General features: G+C 63.3%; 4 protein-coding genes across 8 annotated transcripts in view; 1 reads left to right on the top strand and 3 right to left on the bottom strand.

Annotated features, from left to right (window-relative positions):
- Positions 1-1,708: 1,708 nt before the first annotated feature.
- CEND1 (cell cycle exit and neuronal differentiation 1) lies at positions 1,709-4,709 on the bottom strand. The gene is made up of 2 exons (XM_025355183.1): positions 4,622-4,709; positions 1,709-3,255 (listed from the first exon to the last, which is right to left on the bottom strand). The coding sequence occupies exon 2, from the start codon at positions 3,171-3,173 to the stop codon at positions 2,715-2,717; it is 459 nt and encodes a 152-aa protein (XP_025210968.1). The 5' UTR covers positions 3,174-3,255; positions 4,622-4,709; the 3' UTR covers positions 1,709-2,714.
- A 333-nt stretch (positions 4,710-5,042) lies between these two features.
- On the bottom strand, positions 5,043-12,866 carry SLC25A22 (solute carrier family 25 member 22). Of its 3 annotated transcripts, XM_025355180.1 has the most exons (11): positions 12,790-12,845; positions 10,616-10,938; positions 9,565-9,747; positions 9,354-9,479; positions 9,030-9,085; positions 8,108-8,198; positions 7,419-7,537; positions 7,102-7,276; positions 6,839-6,993; positions 6,677-6,752; positions 5,043-6,603 (listed from the first exon to the last, which is right to left on the bottom strand). In XM_025355180.1, the coding sequence occupies exons 3-11, from the start codon at positions 9,582-9,584 to the stop codon at positions 6,450-6,452; spliced, it is 972 nt and encodes a 323-aa protein (XP_025210965.1). In that variant the 5' UTR covers positions 9,585-9,747; positions 10,616-10,938; positions 12,790-12,845; the 3' UTR covers positions 5,043-6,449. The 3 variants fall into 3 exon arrangements, with proteins under 3 accessions (XP_025210965.1, XP_025210967.1, XP_025210966.1); XM_025355182.1 differs by lacking the exon at positions 10,616-10,938 and having other exon boundaries at positions 12,196-12,866; XM_025355181.1 differs by lacking the exon at positions 10,616-10,938 and having other exon boundaries at positions 12,790-12,847.
- PANO1 (proapoptotic nucleolar protein 1) lies at positions 12,210-13,113 on the top strand. The gene is given in 6 exon segments (XM_025358477.1): positions 12,210-12,242; positions 12,244-12,361; positions 12,364-12,579; positions 12,582-12,779; positions 12,782-12,859; positions 12,986-13,113. Coding segments are annotated over 6 exon segments (771 nt in total).
- Positions 13,114-13,762: 649 nt separating this feature from the next.
- The window catches only part of PIDD1 (p53-induced death domain protein 1), a 12,359-nt gene continuing 3,053 nt past the window's right edge, over positions 13,763-23,068 (bottom strand). Inside the window, exons 1-16 of one of the 3 annotated variants that reach the window (XM_025355178.1) lie at positions 19,576-19,647; positions 18,505-18,874; positions 17,595-18,008; positions 17,105-17,314; positions 16,966-17,020; positions 16,618-16,819; positions 16,415-16,540; positions 16,014-16,193; positions 15,788-15,935; positions 15,555-15,690; positions 15,332-15,482; positions 15,113-15,236; positions 14,966-15,033; positions 14,713-14,826; positions 14,398-14,597; positions 13,763-14,147 (exon numbers count right to left, since the gene is read on the bottom strand). In XM_025355178.1, coding sequence (XP_025210963.1) covers positions 13,889-14,147; positions 14,398-14,597; positions 14,713-14,826; positions 14,966-15,033; positions 15,113-15,236; positions 15,332-15,482; positions 15,555-15,690; positions 15,788-15,935; positions 16,014-16,193; positions 16,415-16,540; positions 16,618-16,819; positions 16,966-17,020; positions 17,105-17,314; positions 17,595-18,008; positions 18,505-18,799 — 2,682 coding nt within the window. In that variant the 5' untranslated portion in view covers positions 18,800-18,874; positions 19,576-19,647 and the 3' untranslated portion in view covers positions 13,763-13,888. Of the gene's footprint in view, positions 14,148-14,397; positions 14,598-14,712; positions 14,827-14,914; positions 15,034-15,112; positions 15,237-15,331; positions 15,483-15,554; positions 15,691-15,787; positions 15,936-16,013; positions 16,194-16,414; positions 16,541-16,617; positions 16,820-16,965; positions 17,021-17,104; positions 17,315-17,594; positions 18,009-18,504; positions 18,875-19,575; positions 19,648-23,068 lie in introns of those variants that run through there. The other 2 variants (XM_025355176.1, XM_025355177.1) reach the window with 2 other exon arrangements.

Raw genomic sequence — 23,068 nt, forward strand, 5'->3', positions numbered from 1 at the left:
TCAGCCTCCTGAGTAGCTGGGACCACAGACGCACATCACCATGCCTGGATAATATTTATTTATTTATTTATTTATTTATTTATTGAGATGGAGTCTCACTCTTTCACCCAGGCTGGAGTGCAGTGGTGTGATCTCAGCTCACTGCAATCTCTGCTTCCCGAGTTCAAGCGATTCTCCTCCCTCACCTTCCTGAGTAGCTGGGATTACAGGTGCCCGACACCAGGCCTCATTTTTGTATTTTTAGTAGAGACAGGGTTTCACCATGTTGGTCAGGCTGGTCTCGAACTCCTGACCTCGTGATCCACCCGCCTTGGCCTCCCAAAGTGCTGGGCTTACAGGCATGAGCCACTGTGCCTTGCTCTATTTGTATTCTAGAGACAGGGGTCTCACTATGTTGGCCAGGCTGGTCTCAAACGCCTGAGCTCAAGCCATCTGTCTGTGTTGGCCTCCCAAAGTGCTGGGATTACAGGTGTGAGCCACCGTGCCCGGCCTACAAGGATTTTAATTCCTGCTCTGTCTAAAGTTGAAAAAGTTTTGGAATATCTAAGCATTGTTTAATATGTCAGCACTAAAGCGCCAAGCCTTGTGGTTAAATATGGCAGACCATCTTCAGTCCTCTCGGCCCCTTTCAAGTCCCCTGCTATATCAGACAGGGTTGGCTGGTTGGTTTTAAAGAACAAGCCACAGAATGGAGACAATGGGTGACTGGAAGGCAGGCCAAGAGTGGTGAGGGGCCCTGCTGGCCAGTCAGAGAGGTAGCCTGGCACCCATGGGGCAGGTGAGCTGGGAGTTGGAGGTGTCAGCAGCGTCTGCACAGAGCCTTCTCCTCTATACGCTGGACTCAGGTCAGCAGGCTCAAGGGGTAGGCTGCCTCCTTGACTTGTAGGATGCAGTGGCATGGATAGAGGTCGAGGGAGGCTTTCACAGGGCAACCTGGGTGGCAGCAACAGGGTCAGCTTAAGCTGGTTCTACCCCGTGGGCCCTCCGTATCTGTCTGGGCCTCAGTGTGGGTGCACGGACAAGGACTGCTGCTCTGGGGAGGGAGTGTGCCAGAAGGGCAGGAGGAAGACACGGCTGTCCCCCCACACCAGCTGGAAGAAGGCTTCAGGGAGGAGGTGATCACGGAGCTCTTGCTGCCAGCCTTAGCCACCCGTCAGGTGAAACCCAGGGGCCAGGATGACAGAGGTCAAAGGAGCCCTTCCCAGGCACCACAGGCCTTGCTCCCTGTTGGCCCGTGTGCTGCAGCCTCACCCGTGGCCAGGCCCACCAGTTGGACACCCGGTCAGAGTGGGCTGGGTGCCATGAATGAGAGGTGTTGAGGGGAGCCTCTTCTGCGCTCAGGATGTGGGGGCTCGCTGCAGTGGGAGATGCGGAAGGGCCCCTGCCTGGCTGGAGAGCTCGGCCTGAGAAGCAGGGCTTGCCCTCCCCGCACCCCATGTCCACACTGCTCCTTGGTCCTGTAGCCCCCGGGTGTCCACCTTGGGTCAGGACCCACAGGAAGGCCAGGGAGGAGGATGGGGCAGGGCCTGGGTGTGGCTCCGGGCTGAGCCCCCCGGGATAAGGGCATAGGAGTGGCAGGGGGTCCCGTCAGAGGGTCCTGGATGCAGCACCTCTCCCCTGGAAAGCCTGGGGTGTGGACGTGAACCCCTCATTCCCCAGTGGGAAGCCCCTGCGTCTCCCAGTCACATGCAGATGAGGATGCAAGCCCAGCCTTTAGACAACAGAGTTTATTTCAGACTCAGCCTCCACTCAGGCCCAGGGTTCCTGTGGCCGCTGGCCAGTGAGGGCAGGCTGCGTTCTCACAGTGCCCACCACCACCTTCCGGGAGCTCGCCTGCTGCTGCACGCCAAAGACCACGCTGGGACTGGATGTGCTAAGGAGGGGCTGCACAAGGGGCCTCCCCAGGTACGGTGGGCTGAGGACAGTGTGTGACGGTCGCCGCCAAGCAGTTCTACTCTACCTGTTATTGCATTTATACGCTGGTTAGACTCAGATGGTGCCAGGTGCAAGCTGGAGGGGCAGTCTAGCGGGGCAGGGCGGACACAACTGTGAGGGGCCCTCGACATCCTGCCTCCCCACCAGCATCGGAGCTCCCCTGGAGCACAAGCTGGGGAAGGCGACCCTTGGGCAGCACCCCCTCCACAAGCAGGCTTCAGGCTCCGTCTTCCCACCCAGCTAGCCTTGGGTGGTGTGGGGAGGTGGCACTGAGGCTCTGCTGAGGTGACTGCCCACCCCAGGTCTGTCCCACTGCATCGGCCCAGGCAGACCCCCAGGGGTACACAAAGAGCAGAACTGGGGCAAGTGGAGCAACCGTGCCCTTTAATGTCCCCACGAGGGCCGGGCCCAGGCAGAACCCATCCCGGCACCCCCACTCAGAGACCAGCCCTGGGGGCCCAGGATCACCCAGCTGCCGGGGGTGGGGGCCCACACATGGGGTCCATTCCTTTCTTGAGGTTCCCCAGCTGTGCCTTCTCCCCGCCTCCTGTGCTGTGGACCCCGGAGCCTGGACTCTTTCTGCCCTGGAGGTTGGGGAAGTCCTGGGTCAGCAGGGGTGGGCTCGGGCATCCTCTCCACTTTGCGCGTGTATTGGGGGCATATGTAGGTGTGTAATGAATGTGCGTGTGTACACGTAGATAAGGGTGAACTCTGCATGCACTGGCTTCCTCAGGTCTGTACAGGAAGTGGCTCCGTGCCCCCCGCCTGGCCCCCAGGTATTATTTTTTCCGGGCCAGGAAGGCCACACCGAGAATCAGGGCTATGGCTGCCACAGCCACACCTCCAGCCACCAGCAGGGGGTTCAAGTTCTCGCAGGACCAGGGACCTTGGCCCCCAGGCCCCCCACCGGCAGCTTCGTCCTCCTCCGCCCCATCCCCAGGACCCTTGGCCTCTGGGGTTGCATCGGGACTGCTGGGGACCGCGGGGGCCGTGGGGGCCGGCTTCAGGTTACTGTGGTTGTTGAGAAGGGCAGGGTCGGCCTTGGCCGGGGTCTTCTTGGCAGGTACCGTGGTGGGGGCCGCTGGCGGCTGCTGCTTCTCAGCCGGGGCCTCCTTCTTCGAGGGCTTGGTCGAGGGGGCCTTCCCATCGGCTGCCGGGGGTACCTTGGCCTCGGTGGTGGCCTGGGGCGCCTTGGTGTCAGGCTTAGGGCTGCTGGCCGACTTCCCTCTGGACTCCATGGTGGGTGGGGCGTATGGGACAGGCAGGTGAGTACACCAGAGGGGCTCAGGACAGCTCGTCACTCCTGGGCATTCTATGGGCCTGGAGGGAGACACAAGGGAGGCTGCGTGTGAGTCCAGTCCCCCCCGGTACTGCCCCGACCACCTGGTCCCCAGGCAGTCCCTGCCCAGTTCTCTGGAGTCCCCGGAGCCCCAGCTCAGGGGCTTCCTGTGGGCCTCTGACGCTTCTCTTTCACAGCCTGGTCTCCGTCTGTCCATGACCACTCCCGGAGGAACCCCTCCAGCCGCAGAGGCAAGAGCCACGCACAGGTGGGAGGAGCTAGGGGCCCCCCGGTGTTCCGTAAAATGGCCCATGCAAATGCCACATCCTCCTACCAGCCAGGGGCAGGAGGCCTCTTGGTGGGGAAGTGAGGATCAGACCCCAAGAACTGGAAGGAAAAGCATTCTTCCCTCCAAGGAGGGGAGGTGATTGGAGCCGCAGTGGGAGAGCCGACTGCATCCCCTCCTCAGGAGAGCACTCCTGCTTTGCAGAGACAGACACTGAGGCACCGAGGCTGTGACCTGGCCAGGATCCTGGTGGAGGAGGGCGGGGAGGGGCAGGAGCTGGGATCTCAGGCAGCCATCAGGGTGGGTGGGCTCACGAGATACCAGACTTGAGAAAATTGGGGTGTCTCTCCAGGAAGGCAGTGTGGGGCTGTGCTTCCAAGGGCCGGCTACTCCTCCTCAGCCTCTGAGGCCCCCTCCCCAGCACAGGCCGTGCCTCTCTCCAGCCCTGGGGCAGAGTCCTTGCGGAGCCCAAGGCTGTGCTGTCTCTGTGGGCAGAGGGTTCCTGGCATTAAACAGGGTGGACACACGCTGCTCTTGGCCGGCGAGTCAGGGTGGAGGACAGGGCTCTGGGCTGTGGGAAAGGCCGTGCCCAGATTCTCAATGAGTCAGGCACAGGTGGGAAGAGCCCTGGGGGCCCAGCCGCCCTGAACCTGAGTGGTTCTTGCCCCAAAGCCTCAGAGGCCGCCTGTCTACCTCTCCCAGGGAAGGATGAGAAATCCCCCGACCTTCAGAGAAAGGGAGGCGCGTTTCCCACCCCCGCTAGGTGCACTGACCACACTGAAGGTCACCCGAAGGTCACAGCGTGATGAGGGTGTCTCCAGGAGAGGCCCAGCCGCTGCCGACCTCTCAGGGAAGCCCAGCCGCCCCCTCACCCCTGCAGCTCTGGGGGGGCCCAGCTGCTGGGCATCAAGTTTGCAAAGAGCAGGTGGTCTGCCCCCCAACCTCGCTATTTGTGTCACTTACATCCCGGCCACCGCTTCCTTCTCCCAAGAGCAGCTGCGCCCTGGAGAACTGGGGGGCCCGCGCGCAACCCCGGTGACCTTCAAGCCTCGGAGCCGCCTCCTCGCCCCGCAGGACCCCGCGCCTGCCCCGCCCCGCCAGCCCGGAGCCCCCTGCCTTACGCGTCCTCCGGCCTCCCCTGGGCTGCGCGCTCCTCCACGGGACGGCGGCGGCTGCGAACGCGGAGAGCTCGGGAGTTTCCCACAATGCACTGCTCCCGGCGCAGGAGGGCGGGGAGGGGGAGGGGGAGGGGAGGGGCGACGGGGCCCCGCCCCGCCGGGAACTGCGGGGTCCGCAAACCCAGCTCCACCCTAGATGGTGGGGGGGAGAACCTTAGGGTCAGGGAGAGCAACTGCAGGGTTCAAGTCCCATCTGGGACTGCCAGAGGCAGGAGGCGGGTCCCGCCCAGCATCCCCTCCAGGCCAGGGTGCCCCTCGGTCGGTGGGTGGGTGCGCAGGCATAGCCCTGCAGTCTGAAGGGAGCCAGTTATGGGAAGAGGGGACTGCCCTCCCCTGCCCCCAAACAGACCCCCAGACAGCAGCATCTACTTAGAATATTTATTTATCCTCTGACATGACAAGACACAAAAAGTTACAACTTCTTAAAACTCTTCAAAAGAAAAAAATATAATTCTGTAAAGCAGCAGCAGCAGCTTCCAAGGTTCAGATGTGACGGGAGGGGCAGCTCCCAGGAGCAACCGTGAACTGGAGGGGTCCGGGCCTGAGCCCCAGGTAGTGTCGCTGGGAAGGGGCCTCCGTGGAGGGCCCCGGTTTTGGGGACACAGCACCAGCACATCAGGGTCTGTCACCAACACGATCACATGGCCAGGGTGGGGCAGGGAGAGCTTCGGCTCACAGCAGGGCTCGGCCTGGAGGCAGGGGGGAATGGGGCCTCTGAAGTGTGCTCAGGGGCCTTATGCCCAGAGGCAGGAAGGATGGGGCTTCTGGAGCTTACCCAGGAGCCTTATGCAAAGGCGGAAAGAGGAGGGTGGGCCCTGAGAGGACTTGGGGTGGGCGGCAGCTCCTGGCCCTCCCTCCAGAGCAGGGCAGGCACCCTCAGGCTCCACAATGGTCCCCTTGCCTGCCCCGCTCCCTGGCCAATCTCAGAAGAGAGGTCAGGCTGGGTAACTAAGTTCCTGGACGGGGTCAACAGAGCCTGGGACACACACAGCACACAGAGCGCCTGGCCGCGGCGGGAAGGGGGGCAGTCCCCGGCAGCCCCATCCCCAAGAGCCAGGCCAGATCCCCACAACACACGCACACACACAGGCACACAGACCTCACAGTCTGGGCCCCAACCTGGGGTGGGAGCTGAGGGGCCCACCACAAAGTCCCGCAGTGGGTGATGGGCTTGCCCTGAGAGTCAGACCCCGGGGCAACCCCTCGCTTGGGATTCCTGGCTCAACAGAGATGGCAGGAGACCCCGGTCCTCTTGCAAGGCTGGCCAGGGAGGCAGAGTCCAGTCCTGCCAAGGCGACAAGAGCGGCTGGGGAAGGACGGAAGGGCTGGAGAGCCACTTGGGCCCAGCAGGTTCAATAAATAGGTTTGTGCAGGGTCCCTGTGTGGACCAGGACGGCCGTGGAGACTGGAACCGGTGGGCTGGGGGTATGGTCCAGCCTGCCCAACCCAGGCCCGGGGGCCCCCAGCCCAGAGACCAGCTCTGTCCCTGGGGGTGTTCAGGCCAGGGCACGATTGGGGCAGGGGCTAGCTTGAGGAATGTAAAGATTTCTGCATTTTCTACATAAATAAGACATTGATCCCAACGATGCAGGCAGCACACCGGGGGGCTCGCGTGTGCACCGCCTATGTGGACCCTGCACCCCGTCCCCTGCTGCCCCTGCCGACAGGAGGGCTGGGGAGGGGTCTTCCCTTGCTCCGTCCTGGGCTAGCTGCCTGGCTCCAGCCCCACACCAGCCCTGCCCGGCTGGCTGGGGTGGAGCGGGCGCTGGGCTCAGGCCTGGGGGTCCTGCAGTAGCCCCAGCAGGGACTCCGCGATGCCCAGGAAGTAGACCACCTGTGCGATGCCGAAAAGGGGTGCGATGACCAGCGCGCGGCAGTAGGCGCCCTTCAGGAAGGCTGAGGGGCCCTCGTGCCGCAGGATCTTCCTGTGGAGGAAGGAGGGGAGGGTCAGCCCGGTACGCAGGCCCCCAGGCCCCACCCCCTGTGGGACCTCCCCACCTGGCACAGTCCAGGAACCCAGAGTAGGTGTCCTCATTGACGCCTCGCTGAAGTGACTGGAGCCGCGTCTTCACCACTGCAAGGGACGCTCGGGTCAGTGTGAGCCTGGCCAAGGGCTCAGTCCCGCCCCATCCCCAGCCGGGCGCTGTCCCATGCACTGACCATCACAGGGGTTGACGGCCACAGCGGCGGCACTCCCGGCCACACAGCCGGCCAGGAAGGACACGTAGAAAGGCGACTTCTCCTCGGACGCCGGGCGGCCCAGCTGGTTCAGGTTGGCAAAGAGCGGGAAGTAGACCACGGAGAAGGGAACGTCCCTGTGGGGAGTGAGGTGGCCATGGGGACAGGAAGTGGTGGACAGGAGGTGGTGGATTGGGCAGGCCGGCCTCCCCCATCCCTCCTCCCATCCACCCTGTGCCTCCTACCTGAGCAGCGTGGCCCCGAGTCCCTTGTAGAGACCAGCAATGCCGCGGCTTCGCAGCAGGTCACGGGTCAGCTGGGTGGCCGTAGGCCGAGGGGCAGCTGGAGCCTCCACTGAGGGCTGGGCACCCCCCTGGGCTGAGAGCTGGCCCTGGGCAGCCAGGATCTTCCTCTGGGCGGCTGCGGACAAAGAGGCTGCTGTCTCTTCTTCTGTGCAAAGTGGGCAGGGGACACACTCTGGCCCTCCCTGTGTCCCTGCCCTCCCCTCGCCCTCACCCCTTCCAGCACCTCTGCCCTCTCCCCTCCCTCCTCCCGCCCTCACCGATGCGACCTGCATCCTGCAGCTGGATCTTCAGCATCTCCATGGGCGTGGTCACGATCACCTGGCAGGTGCCAGCCCCACAGCCTGCCAGCATCTCTTTAAGCAGGGTCAGCTTCTGCCTGTGGTAGGCGCAAGGCCGCGGTGAGTGGGAAGAGACAGCCTACCTGCCACCCTCGGGGCTGCCCACCGTGCCTGGGCGCAGAGGATGGTGGGAGCTGTGGAGGCAGATGCAGGCCTGTGGGGGTATAGCCCCAGCCTCCGGCCCTGCAGCAGCAGGCGGGGGGAGCCCAATGGACAGACAGCCCCACAGGCAAGGGCCTGGGGAGGGCAGTGGGGCTGTCTCCAATAAAAGAAAATGGGAAATTGGGGGTCGAGTGCCCTAAAAAGGGGCTGCCCTTGCAGCCCGCCTCCAGCAATGGGGGAACCAGTCAGTGCTCTCAAGCCCTGGCTTACTACACAGGCAGCAGCTGGGAGCCAAGGGCTGCCAGGCCAGAGCCCCACTGATTTGGCATTCTGCTCTGCTCCCCTGGTCAGGGGAAAGGAGGGAGGCCACCCCACAAGCTCAGAGAAGCCCCAAGGAAGGGGCTGAAGACAGGCGGAGCCCCCAGGTGGGACCCAGCTGGCCGGGTGGACCCCTCCTTTGTCTGGAGCCCAAGACCCCTTGAGTGTCTGCCAGGCAGGGCTCTCACCCATCCTTGGAGAGCTGATGTCGGAAGAAGTCATTGGCTGCCAGCTTGATGGCCTTCTCAGGGGTGACGAGGGTCAAGTTCACAGCGGCTCCTGTGGAGCAGAGGGTCAGCTGGGGGACATGCTCGGTGGCCAGGGTGGGGAGGTGCTTGGCCAGGACTTGCTGCCTGGCCGTCAAAGCCCCATCCCAGTCACTCCTGGCCATCTCCTGCCCTCTCACCCACATTTGGGCCTGGTGTGTGCCAGGTTGGCGGGGGGGCCAGGCACGGATGGGGCAGCACCTCTGGTTCAGGCGTTCCCGTGCCCACTGCATCTGTCTCTGATTCTGAACAGCATCTTGCTGCTAGGGGCATGGGGATCATCCCGGAGCCCCTAAGGCCTCCCTGGGAAACCCCTCCCTCCCTAGGGGACAGAGGGTGCTTGTGCTGGCAGGGGACTGGGGCCAGAAGTCACCCGAGCATGTGGTCTGGAGTGGGCCAGAGTTCGGGGGAGGCTGTGGAGAGCCCCCATCTCAGTGCCGAGGGCTCAGGGCTGCAGAGCTTCTACCAAATCCAGGCTCCGGATGGCGTCCTAAGCTGATTTGCGGTAATTCCCCCTACTCCCTCCCATCCCCAGCCATAGACGGGGTCTAGCCTGTCCCAGAAAGCAGAGGCGGCTGTGGCCACCACAGAGGACACAGATGTACTGTGGCGTCCCACGCACCAGGCACTAAGCGGGGGCGGGGAGTTGCCACGGGAGGGGCTGAGAACTGCCACTCACCAGAGATCCAGTCCCCTGCACAGGCACAGCCCCCTCAGACACGTCCACGCTCACACACCAGGCCCAGGCTGGCTGCCCTGCCCTGCCTCCCCCACCGCTCCTTGCCACGATTCGTGGGCGCTATCCAGGTCTGCCCATCTCGAGCCGAGCCAAGTCAAGCCTTACCCCGGTACATGCCAAAGTATCCCTCGGAGCGGATGGTCTTGATGAGGCAGTCGGACCTGTGGCCAAGGGGACAGGGTGAGCCGGGGCCAGCTGGGGCCAGCCGGAGGCCGGGGTCCCTGGACTGTCTAGGGCTGACATAAGAGGCCAAGTCCTCAGCCCAGCTCTGACCCCAGTCCTGACCCACATGGGATCTCCCCCAGGCCTGCCTGCCTCCAGTTTCCCTTCTGTCAAACAGGGTGAGGGGCACAGGAGCAGAGCCCCCCTCCTGGCCTCCCGTGCTGCCACATGCTGGGCCTACTCCCCACGACCGCCTGGCACACTCACATGCTTGTGTACATGCGCTGGCCGTTCTGCTGGTTCTGCAGCCTGGTCTTGGCCAGGTCGATGGGGAACACGCAGGTGACCCCGATCAGCCCGGCGATGCCGCCATTGATGAGCTTGGCTGGCAGGCTATGTGGACAGGAGTGTCAGGAAGGGTTTCTGCGACCATGGGTCAGGGTGGGGGCGGGGCATGCAGCCAGGACTGGAATCTGACCTGATCTGCTTATCAGCCATTTAACTCGATCGTGCCCAGGTAGGAGCCGAAGAGGTGGACGCCAGGCCGGGTGGGGTGGAGGTGGAGGTGGAGGAGGCCTTGAGGGAGGCTGGGACCCAGGGGGGTTGGGCGGTGCTCCACCTTCAGGGGAATTTCCACGCTTCAGCAGCCGCCCCTTCTGTCCTGGAAGGAAGAGGGGATGGGAATGAGTGAGGGTGGGGCCACTCGAAGAGTAATCCTCCCCCAACCTCCCTCTCACATGCAGCCTGTCACCCACCACCCCAGACGGGAGCCGTCACTGCGTCCTGAGGGTGCAGCAGCAGGAGGCACCTGCCACCCAGTCCCATGCCCACCCCTGGGACCACCTGGCTTCCTTTCAATCCCCCCCTCCCCACCGCCAGCGTCTTCCCAGCCAGCCTCACACGCGTGCTCACGCTCGGGCTCACGTGCACCCCAGCCAGCTCCGGCTTTTAAAGGGCCAGGCACCTCTGAGGGCAGTGCCAGGGGCCGGTGCCAGGGTGCCTACCGGAGCACCTTGACCTGGACAGCTGTGGTGACCATCCCCCACATCCTTCAGCACAGAGAGAAGCAGCCAGCACCTGCCCCCTTCGAGCTTGCGGCTGAGGTCTCGGGCGCTCTAAGACCCCCCGCCGACCTGGGCTCAGCCGTCCCAGGTATAGCTCTCCTTCCCCAGCAGCTCCACCCAGGGCCTGCAGAGCTCCTTCCCAAGAAGCCCGCACCCCCCACGGCCAGCCCTTGCTCACCTTCCTCCCCTCCACCCCTCCCAGGAGTTTCACTCATGGATACACAGAAGCCAGTGATGGGACCCCTGGAAGCCTTGGGGGTGGGGGATGGCTGGCCTTCTGAGGCCCCCTGTGGCTGGCACGCCCATCCCCTACAGAGCAGAGGAGAACGGACCTCTCCCACTAAGCGGCAGGGCTGGGGAGCCACAGCCTCAGGGGCCTCCCATAAGGTCATGGCCATAAAATCCCAGCTTCGGGGGCCTTCCCTCCTCACCCTGGGTCCCCCAGAGGCCAGCTGTTTCGGGCACGGGCAGCGCCGTTGCCCAGGGCCACACGGCTGGCTCACACCCACAGATCCTCAGGGACTCCTGACCTTCACCTCGGCTTTCCAGGACTGAGCCATCCACCACCGACCCCCACTCCACCACCTGCCCACTGGTCCTGTTCTCACTCTGCCCCAGGCACTCACTCTGGACGGCTTCTCCACACTCCAGCCCGGCACTCACACAGGAGGGGAAGCTGCCGGGGGAGGCGGCGAGGGGCCGCAGGGATTGGCCGTGGGGCGGGGTGGGGCGGGCCTGCAGGGGGCTACTTTCTCTTTCACTTTGGGCCAGTGGAGGCTTCCCGCAGCCTTGAGAGGAGGGATGAGCAGGGGCGGGTCTGACTCAGGCTGACCTGGCACACACCACGCACCAGCAGGGACCTCAGCGCGTGGCCACCACGCCCCCGGCACACACGGGTTCCTGTCTGCTGCCTGTGGGCTGAGCACTCCAGCATTTCCTGGCCTGGATCTGTCTAGGGCTGGTACTCTGAGGATGAGGCTTTTTCCGGGCCAGGGTATCCTATGTGTACCTGGACAGGGAATCCGGTGCTGTGGGGCAGTGATGGGCTGACACCCACTCGTGTCTGTGGGATCTATTAGGGCAGATGCATGTCAGGGAAGCCTCATGCTGGGCCACAAAAAAAGGCCTGCTGTCCACAGGGAAGGGCTGTCTGGGTCTCAGAGGCCACTGGTGCCACCCACAGGCCCTGCTCACCTGACAGGTCCAGAGGGCATGGGAGCTGGCATGCCCAGAGCCCTCTGCCCCACCCCCGTCCCACTCAGGGCTTCACCGCCAGGAGACCTGCTTCTCCCTGCCTCAGCCAGTGGTGGTGACGAGCTGACCTCTGAACTTCAACCTGATCTCTCCCAGCAGCCCGCCCCCCCCCCCCCCCCCCCCCCCCCCCCCCCCCCCCCCCCCCCCCGCCCACTATTTGGGTGCAGACTGGCCACAGCTCTCCAGGCTGCCCTGGGCCCTTCATCTCCGCTCTAGTCCCTCCCAGGGGTGTACCCTGGCCCACCAGGGACTGAGCAACCCCCTTCCTCCTGGGAGCCTATCTCCAGTCTGGGACGAGGACACCAGCATGATGGGAGCAATCCTAGAAATCAGTGGGGAGCGGCCATTAGTCCCAGGAAGAGAAGCAGGCCTAGAGATCCCAGGGCAGAGAGGCAGGCCTGGGCCCGCACAGCACCCACTGCAGTGGAGAGGAGCTTCTGGGTGGAGAATGAGGACATCGAGGGGCTCTGCATAGGGAGGAACCAGCAAGGGTTCCGTCTGAACGCCAACCCCACCTTTCTGTCCTCACTCGGCAGTTCCCACCCCTGGCTTATGAGACAGCTGGCCAGGGCCCTCCCCCTGCACTGATGTTACCATAGAAACCCTGCAGCCCCGGCGGGGCCCAGGGCTATGAGCCGTCACTGTTCCCCCTTCATAGTCAGGCCAACCGAGGCCACAGGCAAGCCAGGGAGAGAGCAGTAGAGCAGAGACCACACTACAGGAAGATACCGCTGCTTCCGAATCTGCAGGAGTAAAATCCTCCTCCCAAAAAGCCGCCAGGCTCCTCCTACCCCCAAGAAAGGCAATGGGGGTGAGGCTCCGAGTCTGGCTGGCGGCTCCCCCATTCAATCTCCCGCTGTCCCCGTCCTCTTGGGGCGGTGCTTTCTATCCTGCTGGCTGGAGGGTCCCGGAAGGGGTCTCCAACCTCGCGATGCCTCGGCCAGAGGACAAAGGAGAAGCGGGTGGCCGCTCTCTGCGCTCGGAGGCCGGCTCAGGCCCCTGCCCCACTGCTGGGGCTCGGCCGACCGCTCCGTCCTCCGCCTGGCCACCGCGACTCGGGCCACGCACGTGTCCACAGATGTCCGGTGAAATCCCACGTGTGCGTCCCACATGGCTCGGTCTCTCTTCCTTGGACTCGGGCCCCAGACATCCACCCTGGGGGACACGTGTGTGCGGGAGCGCGCCCGGCACCGTCGGGGCCGAGCACGGCCTCTCACGCCAGGGCAGCCGCGGATTCGAGCATCCGCTGGTCCAGGACCCCCCGTCCCGCCCGCCAGGCCACGTTGTTCGGGCAGCTGTCACCTTCCTCGGCCGCCGCGGGACCTCTCGCCCCCGCAGCCCGGCCGCACTCGGATGGGCGCAGAAGGGAACCGCCGGGCACTCACCGCGCTCGCCGCCGCCGCCGCGCTCGCCTCCCCGCCCCGCCGCGCGCTCGGCCAGCACATAGACGGGGAGGCGCGTCCGCTCGGCGCTGCGCGCGCTCCGCCCTCGGCCTCCTCCGGGCTTCGGCTCCCCCTCCCGGCCGCCGAGGCTACTGCGCCCACCCGCCTCCTCGCCCCGGGTCCCCCCCCACCCCGGCAGGGTGGCAGTTCTGCGCGCAGAGGCCGGGCCGCGCGTCCCCAAGGTCCTTTCTTGGTTCCCAGGCCTCAGGCCCCTGCAGGGACGAGGACCCGCGGGGCGCGGGTAGGTGGCAAAGCGCCGGTGGATGAGGGTGCCCTGGGGGAGGCGTGGCCTCCGGTGCAGACACAGGTGCTCCGTGGAACTGCTGGGCCAGCGAAGTGAAGTGGAGGCACAACCCCGCCTGCCCAACAGCGACTTTGTATCCAAAGCACCCCACTCGGGGCTGGGCACAGTGGCTCACGCCTGCAATCCCGGCACTTTGGGAGGCCAAGGCAGGCGGATCACTTGAGGTCAGGAGTTCGAGACCAGCCTGGCCAACAAGGTGAAACCGCTCCCCCACCGCGTCTACTAAAAATACAAAAATTAGCCCGGTGTGGTGGCAAGTGCCTCTAGTCCCAGCTACTCAAGAGGTTGAAGCAGGAGAATTACTTGAACCTGGGAGGTGGAGGTTGCAGTGAGCTGAGATCATGCCACTGCACTCCAGCCTGGGTGACAGAAATTCCATCTCAAAAAAAACACAAACAAACCCCACATGGGTTACTTTGTAGCACAGCTCCTCACCCCCAGGAAGATGAGGACCCACAGGAGGCCCCAGGCACAGTGGGAGAGAACAGGACCAGGCTGTGGGGCATCTGTGCACAAAGGGCTCCCTCCCCGCAGGGTCCAGGCCTCTGATTACCACGCCACCCCCACCCTCCAACGGCTTCTCCATCCAACAAATAAATCGAGCTCTGAGATGGCGAAAGAAACAGTGCGGGTTTGTTGCCCACGGGGACGCCTGTCCCCACACACTAGAGAGGCTTGAAGGTGGGGGCTCTGCCCATCCGCTGGGGAATGTCCGGGCCAGCCCAAAGTCTGTGGGGCCTAGGCCTGGGCAGGCTCTGGGGGCTGTGGAGCTGACGAGCCAGGCAGAGCGGGGTCCTTGGGGGCTAAACCCGTGCGTCGGATGCCGTCCTGGTACTTGCGGCAGCCGAGCTCCAAGACTGCCCGCACCTCTTCTGCCACGTCCTGCCGGTCACTCTGCTCCAGGGCCTGCACCAGGAGTCCCACAGCCCCTGGCTGCCCAGCCTGGCGCTCAGCCCAGGAGAAGAGCATGTGGCGGATCTGCCCATCCAGATCATCCCTGCAGGCAGAAGACAGGTGACAGAGGGGTCCTACCCACCTGCCCAGGACCCGCCACCACATTCTGCCTCAGAGTGTGGGGGAGTTCCCGGCTCCTTGGGCCAACTGCAGCCAGATCTTTCCTTTCCCAGCCTGGTGTTTGCCCTTTGCCCACCTCCCCTGGAAGAAACTTCTGTCAGCATCAGGTGGGCCCTCCAGGCAGCCAGGGCTCAGCCCTGGGGCTGGCAGCCAGCGGGTAGTGGCAGTCTCACCGGAACTCGTGCCGGATGCGCTGCAGCTCACGGTAGGACACGCCCAGGTGCAGGGCCACAGTTGGCCAGTCTGGACCCAGGCGCCCAGCCACGCTCAGCAGGTTGCTCTGTGTCAGAAAGCCGGTCTCAGCATCTCCCAGGTTCAAGGGCGCCAAGGAGAGGCCAGCCCTCCGCCGTGGCTCCTCAGAGCTCCGAAGTCTCTGTTGGAAGGAAAAAGTGCAGTAAGCCCTGGGCTCCACCCCAACTCTACCACGTCCCCCTGGTCACCCCTGGGCCTCGGTCCTGCCCCGCCCCTCTGCTGTCCCTCAGTCCCACCGGCAGCTTGATGGGCAGAGTGGCCATCCACAGGGCGTCTGCGCCCTTCCTCTGCCGGGCAGCCTCAGCCTCCTCGGGTACCTGCACAGGCACTGTGCCACGGTAGAAGGACACCTGAAGGAGCATCAAATGGGGTTCAGAGCTCGGTCCTCTGCCCAAGTGGCCTGGGGGGCCTCTCCCCTCGCCCACCCCCCTCACCCACCTGGCCCCGCACAGCCTGGGCCTCCCGGTCCAGAGTGGTAGTCACGTATACCTCCTTCACATTCTTCAGGTGCGAGTAGAAGACAAAGCAGATTCTGCCCTCCACGCAGTCAGGGCGGTCTAGGGGGCAGGGGTGGGCTCAGCAAGGAGGGCGCAGGGAAGACGGTAAGGCTCCCTCTCTAGGACAGGGAGGTCTTACCAGCATCCACGTCGATGCCGCGCTCGAAGGCCGCAAAGAACTCTTCGCCCTCGAACATCTCCACCGTGTCAGAGGGCTCGGGGCCCCGGTACCGCTCCAGCAGCCGCCGAAGGGCGGCATCCACCTGCAGGGAAGCCCGTGTAGCTTGCAACCCAAAGCCCTGCACCCCACCCCAGCTCTCTGGTCGCCACCCTGCTGCCCTCCAGCCTGCGCCCTCACCTTGTTTCGGGGCAGGCACTGCAGAAGGACCTGCTCAGGGTCCCGGCGCCGCTGCAGAGCGATGAGGTTCACACGGTGCAGCCGCAGCCGCTCCCAGGCCTTCCGAGCCAGGCCTCCCACGCAGTTCTTGGTGGTGTACCAGAGCCAGTACCTGGGAGGGCTGGGGGTGAGGGGGGCTGTACAGACTGGGGGAGGGGGGCTGAGAAAGCTGGGGGGCACTGACCAGGAGAAGTGTGTGACCTGGAAGCGTGCGTACAGGTGGGTGAGCTCCAGGACCACCTGAGCTGTGATGTCATCCCAGGTGACTGCAGGAGGGGCCCAGTACAACAGGTGCAGACGGGAGCGGTCCAGACTGAGGCCTGGGGATGGGAGGGTCAGCGGGCTGAGACTGCCTGGCTGGAGACCCCCCCCACCCTACGGCCACAGGTCCAGGTATGCCCCATGGCCACCTCTCACCTGTGATGCCAGAGGGCAGAGGCAGCTGCACGGTGACCGGTCGGAGGAAGCTGGGGGGACCGCTCTGTGAGAGGCACAGCAGGGGGCTCACTGCAGCCTCTGGTTCTCCTAGGAGGGCCTGCAGTTCTCGGCCAGCCATGCGCACCACCTGAGGCAGAGGGGCCCCTGAGCACCTGCCTGTGGGCCGAGGCGCCGCTTGCCACCCTTGGTGCTGTCCTGGCCATACCTGCATGGAGACTCGACGAGGTTCCTCAGTGGCCCCAGGGGGGAAGATGACCTTGACCCCAGGATGACCCGAGGAGCACAGCAATGTCCCCTCTGGTGGCACCAGGCAGGCATTGGACACAGGGCGGGAAACCACAAGGAACCAGGAGAAGTGGGGTGCCTGGCAGTGAGCCCAGAGCCGCTGAGACGGGGGAGCAGGGAAGTCAGAGGAGCCTGGGTCAGGACACAGGGAGCAGGATCCAGGAGAGATGGGGCGGGGTGGAAGGTGCCGGGGACACGGGGGAGCAGGATCCAGGAGGGACAGGGCGGGGTGGAAGGTGCCAGGTCGAGGCTCTGGGCAGGGGTGCACGGCTCAGGGCAGCGGCTCCCCAGTCACCACCGGCAGGCCTGAGTGGTCCTCACCTGGGGTGCCTCTTCCTCCAAGTGGGTCTCCAGGTCACCCCAGCTGTTGTCATTCCGGGTCCTGACCACCACTTCACGGCAGCGCCGGGCCCGTGGTGGGGTGAAGAGCAGCCACAGCCCCACATCCTGCCAGGCAAGGATGGTGTGAGGGCTGGGGCCAGGCCTGGGCCCACACACCGCCCCCCGCCACACCCTGGCCATGCCTGCTGGAAGGCCACCCCATGCGGCTGCAGCTCCAGCACATGGCTGAGCAGGGCATCATGAGGACCCAGGGGGACGAGGCCTGGCTCTGGCAGCAGCAGCCGATAGCGGATGGTGATGGGGGTGGCGGTGGCTCCCGCTGGGAACTGCAGGCGGACACCACAGGCCAGGGTCACTGAGCAGCCTCGAGGAGTCACAGGAAAGCTGAGTGAGGAAGGAGCGAGCCACGGGTTAGACCCAGAAAGGCCTACGTGTCGGAGCCTGGACCCAGGAACTCTGGAGAAGGTGTCAGAGGGGCTGGGGTGACAGGCAGACAGACTCTCCTCCAGCCCCCTCAACCCACCCCATACCTGTCCAAATCTGAGGTCAAGAACAGTCTGGGCATTTCTGGAATGAGGGCTGCCACTGTGGAGGGGACAGACGTGTGGTCAGGACAGTGAGGAGACCCACGTCCTTTCCCAGGTCTGCCCCCTTTAGCACCAAGCCCACCTGGTGAACTTGGGACGTCTGGTGAGGCCTCACCCAGGGGGTTCCCCTGCAGGCGCACAAAGGGGGCGTCTAGCAGCTCAGGGGGCAGGTCCCGGAGCTGGTTGTCCCTTAGGTCGAGCCGGGTGAGGAGTGGCAGGCGGGCCAGGCCGGCTGGCACAGACGCCAAGAGGTTGCTGTGCAGGACAAGGAGCCGCAAGGACCGAAGACCCGCTGCGGGCAGGTGCTGGCTTAGGCTCGGCACCAGCCCGGCCCGTGGCACTGGGACACTCCTGCCACTGCCTCCCAGAGCAGCCATTTCAGACTCTCCACAGCTGGGCTCAGAGAACTCTGACAAAGCCGCTGAGGGAGTCTCAAAGGCCAGGGAGGTGGAGGGACTCCCAAGACGCAGCTGTGGACCAAGCCTGTGGGTGCAGAGGCCCCTGCGGAAGACAGGCAGGCTTCAGGGGTCCTCCCGTGGGGCCAGTGTGCCAGGGGCGCAGCAGCTACTCACCCAGGGAGGCCGGGAGGCTCTGTAGCCGGTTGGAGGCCAGGTTGAGCTCCAGGAGGCTGCCCAGGCCTCCAATCTCAGGAGGTAGTGTATCCAGCAGGTTCTGAGAGAGATCGAGGCGCTGCAGGGTGGATAGGGCCCCCAGTGCTGGGGGCAGTGTCTGCAGGCGGTTGTGTGTCACCGCGAGGAAGGTGAGGGCGGGGAGGGCCCCCAGAGCCTCAGGCAGCTCAGAGAGGCAGTTGTGAGACAGCAAGAGTGCACCCAGATCTCGCATCCGCAGGACACAGGCCGGCAGCGTCTCCAGGCTGTTGAAGCTCAGGTCCAGGTGGGCCAGATGGGCCAAGCCACTCAGACCAGCGGGCAGGGTGGTCAGGGCACCCCGGAGACAGGCACCCAGTGTGTCCCGGTGTTGCCCTCCTGGGAAGGGGGGAGGCGGATGTGGCCCTCAGAGCCAGGTCCCAGATCGACCCTGCCAGCCAGAGAAAACAGCTGCTCAAGAGGCACCGACCTCCCACCCCACCCCCACCCCAACCCGGCAGGGACTGACAGAAACACTGGAGAGGTGCCTGCAGATGGAAGGAGGCAGGGATGGAGACCACCGGCTCATCTCAGCTGAGAACCATCACCCAAAACCTTCCCCAGGAACATCATCTGCATTGTGGCCTGGAGAGACCCCCCGCTGGGCAGCTTCAGGGTCCGGGAGCCAGGGCCCAGCCAGCCTCACATTGGGGGTGGTGATCGCCGAGGATGGCGATGGGGCTGGACAGCACCAAGAGCAGAACAGTTCACACCTGGGGAGCCGGGAGGGGCGGACTGGAGCTGGGGCTGGGACCCGGGTTTGTCTTTGAGGACATGCAGCAGAGGCAGGGCAGAGCAAGAGATGGAGACAGGGCCCAAAACAGGTGGAGCTCACCTTTGAGGACCAGGGAGCGGAGGCAGGACAGGCTCTGAGGCAGCTGGGCCAGGGTGGCCTCCAGCAGCTGAGGGTCCTCGTGAGTGCTCAGACGCAAGAATTCCACCTGCAGCAGCTGAAGAGGCTGCTGGACACACAAGTGCAGCAGTCGCTGGCAGCCCCCGGGATACAGGTCCAAGCTCAGCCGGTTGCCGCCCAGGAAAGGCCGCGCCCTGGACTCTGCGTCTGCATCCTCCGAAGCATCTCCTGCAGCAGCAGCTGCCTCCAGCTCTGGCCCCTCCACCGCTGCAGCCATCGCCCACCGACGGTCCTTGGAGGCCAGACATGTCCCAGCACGCAGGCAGGCCTGTCCAGGCAGGGCCCAGGGAAGCTACAGAGACAGGAGAAGTGAGCAGGAGTCGGGGTGGGCCCCTCCCCTCTTCCAGGAAACAGGGACTCTGGCTGGAGTGGGGAGCTCTTGAGCCATCTGGGCCTGGGCTGTAGAGTGGGGGAGACCTTGTGGTCACCCTGAACCCCCGAGGCCTGGGTCACTACTGGAAAGAGGGTTGGAGAATGGGACTGCCATGGCTCGCAGGAGCACCGGGCAGGGAGACCTCACTATTAGCAGCAGAGTCGGGGGAGTGAGGCTTCAGTCCTGGTCCTGGAAATCTGGCCAATGGAGCCGTGGAGCTGCGAGGTCATCGGGGCTGTCCCCCCGTTCTGGAGATGAGTCCCCCTTCTACTTACATTGGCTTTGCCAGGAGGGCCGTGACCCTCCTCTACCGCCCCGAAAGTCAGGGAAGGCGGTGTAAGGGCTAGGGCCTGGGACGTGAGCCACTGGGCAGCTTCGGGGTCCTGGGGCCGGGACCTCAATTCGTGAGCCCTGAAGGAAAGCTCTCCTGCCCTTTCCAGTTCGGTCCACTGGGGAGTGGTGCGCCGCGCACGACAGCTCAGATGGCGTGGGGGGCGGGCTCCAGCCCCGAGGCAGGCTCGGGATCCCTCGGGCGTCAGGGATGGGAACGGCCCCCACCCTCCTGAAAGCAAACGTTCCCCCCGCCGCGCCGCCCCCGGCCCGCCCGGGCCAGCGCGTACCTGCGCTCCAGGCGGCGCGCAAACGGGGGCTGCTCAGCGCGGGCTCGGCTCCTGGGATCCCGCCCGCGCGTTTCTGGGGGGGCGGGGACTGTAGACCCCGCCCCTTGGGCCAGTCCCTTCAGAACTTGCCCCCTGCGCCGGGATGGGGTCCACGGGGGCGGTCTCCCGGCTCCTCCCCGACACGCCTTCCCTCCGCCAGTCGCAGCCCCGGAGACGCGGACGCGACCCGTCCGTCTGCCGAGCCTCCCGCGCAGCTGCTCTCGGCTTCCTGTTAGTCCACGGGGACGGAGCCGTCCAGCCTGCCCCGCCCGGAAGGCTGCGAAACCCGCCCTTTCCGAGGTTCTCGGGGTCCCGGGCCGCTCCGAGGCTGCAGCCCCGGCCCCAGGTGCGTTCCCAGGCCGGGGTGACAGGAGTACTCTTGCGGCTGCCCCGCACCCACCCCTGCTACAAGCCGGAACAATTGCAGTGCCCTTCCCAAACCAGCCCCCACGGCCTCCTCCGGGAAGCCTGCCAGGACCTCCTCTCTGGACCTGCTGAGACCCTTCCTTTACAGCCATCACTCTGGGTCAGAAGCAGTGAGCCTCCTGGCACTGCCTCCTTGAATCACGCAGGGGAGAAGGATGTTTTAAGAGAGAAGATATTGAGCGGGCGCGGTGGCTCACGCCTGTAATCCCAGCAGTTTGGGAGGCCGAGGCAGGTGGATCACGAGGTCAGGAGTTTGAGACCAGCCTGGCCAACGTGGTGAAACCCCGTCTCTACTAAAAATACAAAAATTAGCCGGGCGTGGTGGTGCGCGCCTGTAGTCCCCAGCTACTCAGGAGGCTGAGGTAGAAGAATGGCGTGAACCCGGGAGGCAGAAGTTGTAGTGAGCAGAGATGGTGCCCCTGCACTCCAGCCTGGGCAACAGAGCAAGACTCCGTCTCAAAAAGAAAAGAAAAAAAAAGATCAGATACTGCCCAAGGCTTGCCCGAGGCCCTGTAGCTGGTGAGGGTCAAAGCCAGCCGAGAACCTGAAATTTGCCCTGTCTGCCTTCCCCACCAACATGATACCCCCCAGCAGGCCTGTGCTTCATTCACCAGCTTTCTCGCCCAGCAGAGCAGATGCTTGGGGAGGGAACAGACACCATCAGCTATGCCTGCCTCTTTACTCAGGTCGTATCAGTGGCTCCTTCTTCCTTCCACTTCCCAGCTACCACCATCCCTCCCTCTGGGACGGGCAGGTCTCTTCCAGGACTCCCTGCTTCCATTCTCCCAAGCCCCTTCCACATAGGGCCCGGAGGGATCTTTTTAAAAACTAACCACAGGCCTGATGCTGTGGCCTACACCAGTAATCCCAACATTTTGTGAGGCTGAGGTGGGTGGATCACTTGAGATCAGGAGTTCAAGTCCAGCCTGGCCAATATGGTGAAGCCTTGTGTCAACTAAAAATACAAAAATTACCCGGGTCTGGTGGCAGGCGCCTGTAATCCCAGCTACTCTGGAGGCTGAGGCACGATAATGGCTTGAACCCAGGGGGTGGAGGTTGCAGTGAGTTGAGATCTTGGCACTGCATTCCAGCTTGGATGACAGAGTGAGACTCCCTCTCAAAAACAAAAGGCCAGGCGCGGTGACTCACTTCTGTAATCCCAGCACTTTGGGAAGCCAAGGCGGGTGGATCACGAGGTCAGGAGATCGAGACCATCCTGGCTAACATGGTGAAACCCTGTCTCTACTAAAAAGTACAAAAAATTAGCTGGGCGTGGTGGCGGGCGCCTGTAGTCCCAGCTACTCGGGAGGCTAAGACAAGAGAACAGCTTGAACCCGGGAGTCAGAGGTTGCAGCGAGCCAAGATCGCACCATTACACTCCAGCCTGGGTGACAGGGATTCTGTCTCACACACACACAAAAAAGACCTGAAATACTGACACATGCTACAAAAGGGATGAACCTTATGAAAAAATAACACTTAGCTAGGGAATATGGTTCCTTTTCAATTATCCAGCCGAGAAACACAGAATGAGACCACAATCACACTCTGTCCACTTTGTGTTTGTCTCTTGAAACTGGTTGGTATTGCCAGAAGTAACTATAAATTAACCTAACAATGCCAAACTAGGCACTATAACCCACACCTTAGAGTTTAATAATGTATAGCCAATCACTAATCAGTCATTTCTGTAAACCAATGAGAATTCCTGATTAACTTTATATCAGTTTGCTTCCTGTCCCCGCTTTTTGCCTTTAAAAATCCACTTGTAGTCTGGGCGCGGTGGCTCACGCCTGTAATCCCAGCACTTTGGGAGACCGAGGCGGGCGGATCACAAAGTCAGGAGATCAAGACCATCCTGGCTAACACCGTGAAACCCCGTCACAAAAATGGCGTGAACCTGGGAGGTGGAGGTTGCAGTGAGCCGAGATTGCGCCACTGCACTCCAGCCTAGGCGACAGAGCGAGACTCCGTCTCAAAAAAAAAAAAAAAAAATTCACTTGTAGGTTGGGTGCAGTGGCTCACACCAGTAATCCTGCCACTTTGGGACACCAAGGCAGGAGGATTGCTTGAGGCCAGAAGTTTGAGACCAGCCTGAGCAACATAGCAAGGCCCCATCTCTACAAACGATTAAAAAACAGGCCGGGCACAGTGACACATGCCTGTCATCCCAGCACTTTGGGAGGTCAAGGTGGGTGGATCACCTGAGGTCAGTCAGGACTTGGAGAGCAGCTTGTATGACATGGCAAGATCCTGTCTCTAAAATTAAAAAAACATTAAGGCCGGGCGCAGTGGCTCACGCCTGTAATCCCAGCACTTTGGGAGGCCGAGGCAGGTGGATCACAAGGTCAGGAGATAGAGACCATCGTGGCTAACACGGTGAAACCCCGTCTCTACTAAAAAATACAAAAAATTAACCAGGCGTGTTGGCGGGTGCCTGTAGTCCCAGCTACTCGGGAGGCTGAGGCAGAATGACGTGAACCTGGGAAGCCGAGGTTGCAGTGAGCCAAGATCGCGCCACTGCACTCCAGCCTGGGCGACAGAGCTAGACGCCATCTCAAAAAAATAATAATAAAAATAAATTTTGGGCCGGGCGCGGTGGCTCAAGCCTGTAATCCCAGCACTTTGGGAGGCCGAGACGGGCGGATCACGAGGTCAGGAGATCGAGACCATCCTGGCTAACACGGTGAAACCCCGTCTCTACTAAAAAATACAAAAACCGGCCGGGCGCGGTGGCTCAAGCCTGTAATCCCAGCACTTTGGGAGGCCGAGGCGGGCGGATCACAAGGTCAGGAGATCGAGACCATCCTGGCTAACACGGTGAAACCCCGTCTCTACTAAAAACACAAAAAAGTAGCCGGGCGAGGTGGCGGGCGCCTGTAGTCCCAGCTACTCGGAGGCTGAGGCAGGAGAATGGCGTAAACCCAGGAGGCGGAGCTTGCAGTGAGCTGAGATCGCGCCACTGCACTCCAGCCTGGGGGACAGAGCAAGACTCCGTCTCAAAAAAAAAAAAAAAAAAAAAAAAAAA

Source organism: Theropithecus gelada, chromosome 14, assembly GCF_003255815.1.
Source record: "Theropithecus gelada isolate Dixy chromosome 14, Tgel_1.0, whole genome shotgun sequence".
Lineage (NCBI taxonomy): Eukaryota > Metazoa > Chordata > Mammalia > Primates > Cercopithecidae > Theropithecus > Theropithecus gelada.

Bases quoted from the DNA above. Each gene is read 5' to 3' on its own strand.
- CEND1 (XM_025355183.1), bottom strand. From the start codon at position 3,173: ATGGAGTCCAGAGGGAAGTCGGCCAGCAGCCCTAAGCCTGACACCAAG.
- SLC25A22 (XM_025355182.1), bottom strand. From the start codon at position 9,584: ATGGCTGATAAGCAGATCAG. The intron at 9,480-9,564 runs GTCAGATTCCAG...CTGTCCACATAG, and splicing joins ATGGCTGATAAGCAGATCAG to CCTGCCAGCCAAGCTCATCA. The intron at 7,277-7,418 runs GTGAGGGCGGGA...CTTTGTCCGCAG, and splicing joins GCAGGATGCAGGTCGCATCG to CCGCCCAGAGGAAGATCCTG.